The 10,724-nt window shown below is 38.4% G+C and overlaps 1 protein-coding gene across 1 annotated transcript in view; it reads left to right on the top strand.

Annotated features, from left to right (window-relative positions):
* The first annotated feature begins 3,252 nt into the window (after window positions 1–3,252).
* Window positions 3,253–10,724, top strand: part of ano9b (anoctamin 9b) — a 10,159-nt gene continuing 2,687 nt past the window's right edge. The window contains exons 1-18 of the mRNA XM_016241221.1: window positions 3,253–3,473; window positions 5,305–5,361; window positions 5,733–5,864; window positions 5,955–6,100; window positions 6,185–6,234; window positions 6,634–6,692; window positions 6,817–6,902; window positions 6,984–7,118; window positions 7,271–7,364; window positions 8,648–8,708; window positions 8,799–8,881; window positions 8,969–9,073; window positions 9,151–9,315; window positions 9,392–9,428; window positions 9,525–9,636; window positions 9,717–9,774; window positions 9,907–10,004; window positions 10,150–10,346. Of these exons, the coding sequence (XP_016096707.1) occupies window positions 3,447–3,473; window positions 5,305–5,361; window positions 5,733–5,864; window positions 5,955–6,100; window positions 6,185–6,234; window positions 6,634–6,692; window positions 6,817–6,902; window positions 6,984–7,118; window positions 7,271–7,364; window positions 8,648–8,708; window positions 8,799–8,881; window positions 8,969–9,073; window positions 9,151–9,315; window positions 9,392–9,428; window positions 9,525–9,636; window positions 9,717–9,774; window positions 9,907–10,004; window positions 10,150–10,346 (1,702 nt within the window). The 5' untranslated portion in view covers window positions 3,253–3,446. The remainder of the gene's footprint in view (window positions 3,474–5,304; window positions 5,362–5,732; window positions 5,865–5,954; window positions 6,101–6,184; window positions 6,235–6,633; window positions 6,693–6,816; window positions 6,903–6,983; window positions 7,119–7,270; window positions 7,365–8,647; window positions 8,709–8,798; window positions 8,882–8,968; window positions 9,074–9,150; window positions 9,316–9,391; window positions 9,429–9,524; window positions 9,637–9,716; window positions 9,775–9,906; window positions 10,005–10,149; window positions 10,347–10,724) is intronic.

Raw genomic sequence — 10,724 nt, 5'->3', positions numbered from 1 at the left:
TCCAGCCCGGGGTCGTCACATGTGGTTGCCGCTCCTTCGTCGAATCTGCCGGCCACACCATTCTCAAGCCCGCCGCCTCTGCTCACGCTAGGCCGCCGTGTGTTTCGTTGTGAAAGCGAAATTACATTGTTTGGTCTTCCAAAAGAGAACACGACTAGAAATCAGTGGTTAAGTTGTATTTACAACACTGTTCCAGAACAGTTTAACCCAAATATTCAGATGTGTGCAGCACATTTTGTGGAGGACTGTTTCCTGATCCTGGGAGAGTAGACTACAATGCTGCCAGTTCTGACTCACAGACTGTAAGTACGTTTTCATTTAAAGGATTTGCCACTGATGATTCAAACGCGAGTTTTGGGCAGTGTAGAGTAGCACTTGTTGTTTGTCATTTCTCCGATCACAAATGCAGACAGGGTTTTATGTTTATGCAGCGCGATGCAACGCAAAGCGTTAAAAGACAGTATAAGTCATTATAATCAGTAATTATGTCCCCACTGGATGCAACAAATGGCTGGTTTGTAATGGGTTTTAATGTTTTTTTTCTCGTTGCTCCGGCTCAGTGTTGCCAACTTCTTTCAATAGAAAGTAGCTAAAGCTAAATGTCGCCAGATGACGTCATACGTTAATTAGCATATTCATGATGTCATCGCGTCTGTTGCCTTTTACATTTGTTTGTCTCTCTGTGCTCACATACTGTATTTTAACGCAGCCAAATTATCAATAAAATTGTTTTAATTTATATATATTACTGTTTCTGTTGTCAGACAACAGAATAAATATGAAATAGTGACTGAAATGTGGCCCTTTAAGACTACATAACCAGCTCTCCCTTCCAAGACGTTAATCTGCACAAAAATGTTGCTTTATATTTGAGCCATCGTCTGATGAAATGAAACGCACATAAGAAAAGACAAGACACGGACAATTGCTGTGCTGTGGTTTCGGCTATATGTGCATGTAAAATTAGAGAAGCAACATAATATCTATTTTAACTGAAGGCGCTGCTCCTCTCAGCCGCTCGCTGAACAGAGCAGATGCAGAGAGAGGTGCGTCAGTACCAGCGATCACAGAGACTCGCTAAGGTTTGTCCAAGAAGTCGAAGTTTTTTGGAAAAAGAAAAAGTCGCCAAGGGGTCTGAAAAGTCGCTAAATCTAGCGACAAACTCGCTAAATTGGCAACACTACTCCGGACTGACGGCATCATCACAGTATGTGAGGGGCGTAACATTTCCGTCTCACGCTTGAGGTATTCAGCCAATCACAACGCACTGGATAGCTGACCAATCACAGCACACCTCGCTTTTTCAGCGCGATGAGTTTTGTAAAAATCGACGCGTTTCAGAAAGGCGGGGCATAGAGGAGCAACAATAATGTGTTTTTTGAACCTTAAACCGCATAAACACATTTCGTTACACCAAATACTGTTCTATGTTCACGCAAAGAAAGAAGGCATAACTTTTATTCTCGCTGTAGTATTGTTGCCGTCGCCATGTCGTGAAGAGCTGTGTGTTTCGTTGTGAAAGCGAAACTACTTTGTTTGGCCTTCCAAAAGAGGACGATATCCGCTTCATCATGCCTAGAGCTGATCCGTGCTGGTCTCTGAGGGAATACATCAACTTAGTGCTGTGGATCGCCGGATCGGCTTTCACTGTGGACCAAGCGGAGTCCAGCCCGGGGTCGTCACATGTGGTTGCCGCTCCTTCGTCGAATCTGCCGGCCACACCATTCTCAAGCCCGCCGCCTCTGCTCACGCTAGGCCGCCGTGTGTTTCGTTGTGAAAGCGAAATTACATTGTTTGGTCTTCCAAAAGAGAACACGACTAGAAATCAGTGGTTAAGTTGTATTTACAACACTGTTCCAGAACAGTTTAACCCAAATATTCAGATGTGTGCAGCACATTTTGTGGAGGACTGTTTCCTGATCCTGGGAGAGTAGACTACAATGCTGCCAGTTCTGACTCACAGACTGTAAGTACGTTTTCATTTAAAGGATTTGCCACTGATGATTCAAACGCGAGTTTTGGGCAGTGTAGAGTAGCACTTGTTGTTTGTCATTTCTCCGATCACAAATGCAGACAGGGTTTTATGTTTATGCAGCGCGATGCAACGCAAAGCGTTAAAAGACAGTATAAGTCATTATAATCAGTAATTATGTCCCCACTGGATGCAACAAATGGCTGGTTTGTAATGGGTTTTAATGTTTTTTTTCTCGTTGCTCCGGCTCAGTGTTGCCAACTTCTTTCAATAGAAAGTAGCTAAAGCTAAATGTCGCCAGATGACGTCATACGTTAATTAGCATATTCATGATGTCATCGCGTCTGTTGCCTTTTACATTTGTTTGTCTCTCTGTGCTCACATACTGTATTTTAACGCAGCCAAATTATCAATAAAATTGTTTTAATTTATATATATTACTGTTTCTGTTGTCAGACAACAGAATAAATATGAAATAGTGACTGAAATGTGGCCCTTTAAGACTACATAACCAGCTCTCCCTTCCAAGACGTTAATCTGCACAAAAATGTTGCTTTATATTTGAGCCATCGTCTGATGAAATGAAACGCACATAAGAAAAGACAAGACACGGACAATTGCTGTGCTGTGGTTTCGGCTATATGTGCATGTAAAATTAGAGAAGCAACATAATATCTATTTTAACTGAAGGCGCTGCTCCTCTCAGCCGCTCGCTGAACAGAGCAGATGCAGAGAGAGGTGCGTCAGTACCAGCGATCACAGAGACTCGCTAAGGTTTGTCCAAGAAGTCGAAGTTTTTTGGAAAAAGAAAAAGTCGCCAAGGGGTCTGAAAAGTCGCTAAATCTAGCGACAAACTCGCTAAATTGGCAACACTACTCCGGACTGACGGCATCATCACAGTATGTGAGGGGCGTAACATTTCCGTCTCACGCTTGAGGTATTCAGCCAATCACAACGCACTGGATAGCTGACCAATCACAGCACACCTCGCTTTTTCAGCGCGATGAGTTTTGTAAAAATCGACGCGTTTCAGAAAGGCGGGGCATAGAGGAGCAACAATAATGTGTTTTTTGAACCTTAAACCGCATAAACACATTTCGTTACACCAAATACTGTTCTTTTTAGCAGCATCATATGACCCCTTTAAGAAGAAGGCTAAGTTGAGTTGCGATCTCTCGTTATCAGTAATAATATGTGTGTATCGACAGTAAAGAAGCCTCAGCTCCTCCCTTCAACAGAAAGCGATGACGTATGTGGTCTCACCTGTAAAGGTAACTGGCACGAGCATACCGTCGTGCTTGCGGATCTCTTAAACATGAAAATGCGGAAGTCCACACTGAGATTCGATCGCTCTCAGTTAGTTTTAATTTCTTGCATCAGTTAGAGCTGGTCCTCGGCTATGTGAGGATAAACGAGGAGACACCGACGTTAGTCTGTCTATAGCCTGCTTAACTGATCTGCTTTGGGAACTTTGATGAGGATGTTCTTCACTGATCGAGAGGTACAGTGTGTGTGTGTGTGTGTGTGTGTGTGTGTGTGTGTGTGTGTGCGCGTATTGCAGGTTTCGAAGGTGCATAGGTAAAGGCCTGTCTCTGTGATTGATCTTGAAGTCAAGTGTTTATTCATTTAATTGGTCAATGAGAGACTTTTGATCGTTCATGTGAAGAGAAAAGACTAGTGCTGTTTTCTGACTAAATAGAGCTATTTAGAATGAAAAATATGCGGTATACTTTAAATACCCTTAAATATATAATTTTCAGTACAGTAGAAGCAGTTTCTGTGTTGCACTCACCCTGTCGTAAACATCATTGGCTAATCTTACTGAAACAATATGTTCCACAATATATAGAGAGGCAATTTACAGTAACAGTATATCCCATAGCACTGTTTAAACTAGTTGTTTACAGTCTTCTGTCAAGCAAGACCAAACCTGTTATGACTATATATTTTTTCCTTCGTGAATGACTGTACTGGGATGAAAAATAACTGTCTCATTTGAATTATTAAAATGTGTGTAATGTAGTTATTTCACAAAGATATAACAGTGTTATTTAGGAGGGATTGATGTCCTCAGAAGATGACAAACTTTTCTGAGGAACACTCACCGGACCTGAACATCTTGTTGCTGAGAACTTTCAGGTGTATGCTTCAGAAAAGAGGCTTTGCTGTGACTGTAAACATACTGTACACTCGTGTTTTACTCAGACAGCTCATTCACTTTTTTTACTAAAAATATAGTTATTTATTTATTTATTTTATGGATTAGATGTTTTAGACTCATTGTTAATGGATGTTGTGAGATTTTGAGTAAAATGATCATGATGTGTTCGTATTGCATAAAATGTATGCAAAAACTGAATGAATAATGGTGTTGATGTAGTTGAACACGTTATTTGTCTTGAGGCTGTGCTGCTTTAAATGTCTTAGAGCAAGAAACATACTTTAATTATCGTGGCTTTAGTTAATGATTATGTAAGGCAGAGGTGAAGAATCAAAATCCACGTTCCTAGTGATTTCTCAGTGTTTCTGTCTTTCCGACACACACTCAGACAATTGTTGTAGTATTATAAAAGGTTACCCAATGGCATGTCTAGACCTGTAGTCATACCAGCAGTAATAGCTTCTGTCAAACAGAAAGTAAAATATAGAACAGGAAGAAGAAATACAGCTTTAAAACGCTGCCAGAAGAAGTTATTTTATGAAAAAAAAGTTCAGATTTTTTTTTACATAGATGATTTGTTTCATGTCCTTTGACATTATAAATGATATGCATAATCCTATAATATAATTCACATCCCATTTTTTCACAAACACATGGTTTCTGAAAGACTGTAAATAAGCTCCACTGAAGTCCAGATACACTTGGATCCAAAAACCTGACACGGCTAGTAAAATTGATTTATACTCATTAAAAAATTTTTTTAAATGTGAGCAATGTGAGCAAAAATCTTCATTGTAAAAAAAAAAGGATCCCACTGTTATAATATGGTCAGTTTGCTTTTTATAGTATAAAGGTTAGTCATTAAGTATTACTGTCCAGCTGTCACTGTAATAACTTGCATGAGGATGGGTTAGACATTTGCGTTTCAATTGAGATAAGGCTGGCTTCACAAACAAATGTCAGTTTGCATTATGCACATTTTCCTTTACAGTATGTCAGTTAAAGAGATTGGGTTGATTAATTTTAAGTACATACAGAAGTCTTCTGCTGTCCACAATACATGAGGGACAGTGGCAGCAGATGTAGAATTCAGATTCAGACTGAGGGAGTTCACATATTTATGCATATAAAGTGTTCTTTACTTATTCTTTGTCATTCCTGTGTATTGCAGGAAGATGTGGCTTTGCATGAGCTGGACAATGGAAATGAGCCTTTACTTCCATCACAGGTATGAAAAGAAACCATGCCACATGTGTTTTTGTGCATTTGTTGACCAACTGGCTTCAATACAATAGTCACCACACACAGTGATATTTTTACATGAGCACATGTTCAGTTATGATAAGAAATACACATGCAAAGCACATGATAAATTACCACACTATGGTCATAATGCCACATTCACATCACCACTTGCCTTGCATGACCTAAACTTCCTGAGAAAACCAAGTGACAGTCACAGACACATACCGACACAAAAGCAACAGTCAGCAATAATACAGTCATCTGATCGATAATTGATATTCCCAGAAAAATAGCATGTCTGCTGCTAGATTCTCTCTGTCTTAACCTAGTTGTTTCTGCTTTTGTTTCATTCAGCATAACTTGTACCTTCCTCGATTATATGACTATGTCCTGGTGGCTGATAAAGTGGAGGACATGGAGGACCGAATCTTCAAGAAGCAGGATGCCTTTATCTGTGAACTGAAACAGAAGAACATTAAAGTGACTGTATGTTATGTCACCGTCACACACATTAGTGTTGTGTCTTTCAGTTCTTATAAAATGTTCTTACTTAAGGCTCTCATTTCTGTTGAACAGAGAATTGAAGATGCTGGAAAGGTGTTCTTCGGTGTCTGTGCACCTGAGGAGATTTTTGCAAAGTACAAGTACTTACTAAAGGTGTCTGATGCCTGTAACTGGAGTGGAGAGCAAAAGTGTGACTTGTCCGTCTCATTGTGCACCAGGTGAGGGTCACAGTAATTATGCATTTGAAATCTGTTGTTCCATTCAAAGCTTTTGTAATGAGTTTCTATTTCCATGTTTCATAGAATCAGGATTGTCCACTTTGTCTTGAACAATACCTTTATAGGATCAGGAGGTACATTTTTCCTCTCTCTGTCTTTCATTTTCATTTTCACTTTCAGTTCATCTTTTTTTCCCCCATTGTTGTCTTGTCTCATTCTGAACCTGAAACTAAGAATTTACACTACCTTTTGATAGTTTGGGGTCATTAAGATTTGTTTTAATGTTTTAAGATTTTCTTTTCATCATTAAGCCTTTCAAAAACATTGTATAAAAAAAGCTATACATAAAATGGGTGTAATTTAAAACTAAATCGAATCTAAATGTGTTTACATTTGCCTAAGCACATATTAAAAGGCCTCAGATATAAATAGAAACACCCATTCATGTTCAATTTGTTTTAAGACATATTAGAAAGGGACAAAAACTGAGTCTAATATTATCAATGTCTCTATCCACTATTTTACTCTGTAAGAGGGCCTTAGGGACCTGTTGTGTCAAGGTGCTTTTGAGTCCACCTTCTGTCTGCATGAGGTAAATGTCTTTAAGCCCTTATTTGTTATATTCATCTACACTGTAGCCAAACGAATCATAAAATAAATAGCTGAGCTTTTTATTCTAAAAGGTTGTGTTAAACATTGTTGACTTGTCTCTTCAGAAAAAAGAGCAGAAAAACCTAAAGAAGAAGTGGGCAAGCTGGTTGGCAGTAATGAAGCTTTTTCAACAGCCTGTCACTGATATCAAGTAAGTACTCCTTGTTTTATCTTGTTCTCTGTCTCTGGATCATATTTTTTTTAACACTGTCTGTATGCACGTTACTTTTAGGGACTATTTCGGGGAGAAAGTGGCACTGTATTACCTGTGGCTGGGCTGGTACACACGCATGCTCGTCCCTGCAGCTGTTATTGGTATTGTTGTGTTCTTGTACGGCCTTGCCTTCTTCAATACAAGTCCGCTCATGTGAGTATATTTAGAGCAAACAGATTCACGGGAGTGTTGAGGTGTAGAGACAGATGACAGATCAAATTCAGTCAGATTAATCTGATTTGAATCTACACCCAATTCTCTCTAAATTGCTGTTGGTGTTTGTGTATTGTGGTGTGTTCTTACAGTCATGAAGTCTGTGACTCCAACATCATCATGTGCCCAAGATGTGACATAAGATGCAGCGTGTGGAACCTGTCTGACACCTGTACATATGCCAAGGTCAGTGAATAAACAAATAGCTGTTTAATTATAATTCAGCACTTTTCGACACTATTAAAGGGTTAGTTCACCCAAAAATGAAAATTCTGTCATTAATTACTCACCCTCGTGTTGTTCCAAACCTGTTAGACCTTCGTTCATCTTCGGAACACAATTTAAGATATTTTTGATGAAATCTGAGGGCTCGCTGACCCTCCCATAGACAGCAAGGTAACTACCACGTTCAAGGTCCAGAAAAGTACCAAGATGATCGACAAAGTAGTCCGTGTGACATCAGTGGTTCAACTGTAAAGTTACGAAGCTACGAGAATACTTTTTTGCGCAAAGAAAACAAAAATAACGACTTTATTCCACATTTTTCGTCACTTTGGATGCAAGTTCACGACAGTATCATGACGCGAGCGTTTGGCGGCGCTGACCCAGATCCAGCATCATGACGTCATCACGCCGGATCTGGGTCAGCGCCGCCACACGCCACTTTTCTGGACCTTGAACGTGGTAGTTACCTTGCTGTCTATGGGAGGGTCAGAGAGCCCTCATATTTCATTAAAAATATCTTAAATCGTGTTCCGAAGATGAACGAAGGTCTTACGGGCTTCGAACAACACGAGGGTGAGTAATTAATGACAGAATTTTCATTTTTGGGTGAACTAACCCTTTAATTGTTGTATATCATATACAACAGTTAATAGTGTTGAAAAGTGCTGAATATTGTTGTTCATTTAAAAGATAGGGGTTGGTAAGGGTTTTGAATGTTTTTGAAAGAAGTCTCTTATGATCACCAAGTCTGCATTTATAAGATCGAAAATACTGTTAAAACTCTAATACTGTGAGATAATATTGCAATTTAAAACAAATGTTTTCTATTTTAATATTTTTTTTGTGACAGCAAAGTTGAATTTTCAGCAGTAATTACTCTAGTCTTCAGTGTCACATGATCCTTCAGAAATCATTCTGATATGCTGATTTGAAAACAGTTGTGGTGCTTAACAATTTTGTATAAACCATTATTTTTTTTCAGAATTCTTTGATGAATAGTAAGTTCAAAAGAACAGCATATATTTGAATAAGAAATATTTTGATGCGACATTATAAATGTCATTGTTATTTGTAGTACATATTTACTAAAAGTGTAAAAGTGTTCATTTCTTTCAAAAAGCAATCTTACTAACCCAAACGTTTGAACTGTAGTGTGTATTCAAAATAAACGGCACTATTATCTGCCAGTGCTTCTCTGTGTGTTCTTGACTAGTTGTGTTAACAAAGTAAATGCTTACAAACAGGTGAGCCAACTATTCGACAATGAAGGGACGGTGGCTTTTGCCATGTTCATGGCAATTTGGGGTGAGTTTTTGCCATTTAGCAAAAATGAAATCCATATTTCTATGCGATATATGACAATGATGTTGAAGTACTGTGATGTTGTTTGACTAGCAACCCTGTTCTTGGAGCTGTGGAAGAGACATCGAGCTCTGCATGTGTCAAAGTGGAAAGTGTTTGACTGGTGCGAGGAGGAGGTAAGGGTTATTACTTTTTTCCTCATCACTTTTAGCATATTTAAGGTGCGTCTTCTAATGGAGCCAAATAACTTGGTCTATGCACAGGAAGAATTGATTTTGGAGATCGTAAATAACCCCAAGTGTAAGCCAAAAGAGTTCAGCCATTCCTACCTGCGCAGCATCGTGGTGCTTCTTTTGGTCACATTAGTGGTGAGAAACTTTCACTTACTACTTACACATCCAAACAAACCATGTAACAAATAATAATTTATCTTCATTGTGTTCAGCTGGTGGTGATCATAGGTCTGACCCATGCCCTGGTCATCTGCCGTGTTTTAACTGCAATATTGTTGTCCCAAAGCACGTGGCACTTTCTGCGTGATCATTCCTCCACAATAGCCATGTTATCTGGAGCAGTGCTGCACTACATTACTATTCAGGTCATGACTCGGGTAAGTACTGCTAGATAAACTGTCCAATGAGGGAAGAAATTGCTTGGAAGAAAATAATAGATTCATTTCTTTTCAGGTCAACAAAATTGTGGCCTTCAAACTGTGTGAGTTCGGTGGGTATTAAATGTTGTTAGCATGAAATCGAGTACATTAATAATAAACGGACAAACTACCTGTACTAAAATATAGTAATACCTGTTTATTTTCAGAAAAACCCCGCTCTTTTGCAGCCACAGAGAAGAGCTTCACAGTGAAGATGTTCACATTTCAATTCTTTACTCTCTTCTCATCTCTATTTTATGTGGCATTCTTTCTAGGAAGGTAATTGTGTGTATGCTTTTGTAGTTATTTTCTCTTGTGCATGGCAGACTATTCAAAGCATCTCTTTATGCTGTACTTAGGATCAATGGCTATCCAGGAAACTATGTTCGAATTGCAGGGAAATGGAGACTTGAAGAGGTACGTCATGCCAGTACTATTTTATTTTACATTTATATTTCGAAATGCATATTTAGCTATATTTCTGCATTTGTCAGACACCTTTAGTCAAAGTGTGAATCTAATTGCAAACAAAAAAATTCTGTGATTTAGTGTCATCCAAGTGGCTGCCTTACAGATCTCTTCATCCAGATGGCTGTTATTCTGTTGCTCAAACAAACAATCAACAACATATTTGAGTTCACAGTGCCGTAAGTGTTTTCTAAAATACTGTATGCACTAAAACCCAAATAAGATAAAATCTTCATATTTTTCCAGATAAAAAAAACTTTGGATTTATTTGTATTTCTCTCTCATTTTCTGTCTTTGCTTCTTTTCCTTTGTTGGTGACCACAGCTGGTTAAAGCTGTGTTTTAAGCGGACGAAAGCCAAGACGATGCGCAGAAAGTGTGGTAACTGTTACCGGAAGGCATGTCGAGAGGAGGAGGGCAACTTCGACCCATGTGACCTCTGCAAGCTTCGTAACTGGATGGAAAACTACGACCTGACTGATGTTAATGCTTTCAGCTTGTTTAATGAGTTTTTGGAAATGGGTTGGTATCTTTCTAGGTTACCTGCCTTCAGTACAAACTAGTTTTACAGTACCGCTGACTTACTGATAACATCTTTTTATATGTTTTAGTTTATACTCTAGTGCTGTCAACCGATTAATCGCGATTAATCGCATCCAAAATAAAAGTTTTTATTTACATAATATATCTGTGTGTGCTGTGTATATTTATTATGTGTATATATAAATACACACACACAGTATATATTTTGAAAATATTTACATGTATATATTTATATCCATATAATTTATATTATATAAAAATATATTTAATATATAAACGTAACATATTTTTCTTAAATATATACATGCATGTGTTTGTATTTATATATACATAATAAATATACACAGTATACACGCA

Source organism: Sinocyclocheilus grahami, unplaced genomic scaffold, assembly GCF_001515645.1.
Source record: "Sinocyclocheilus grahami isolate Dianchi unplaced genomic scaffold, SAMN03320097.WGS_v1.1 scaffold615.1, whole genome shotgun sequence".
NCBI lineage: Eukaryota > Metazoa > Chordata > Actinopteri > Cypriniformes > Cyprinidae > Sinocyclocheilus > Sinocyclocheilus grahami.
Note: the sequence above shows the minus strand (reverse complement) of the source record. Positions and strands in the feature narration are given on the sequence as shown.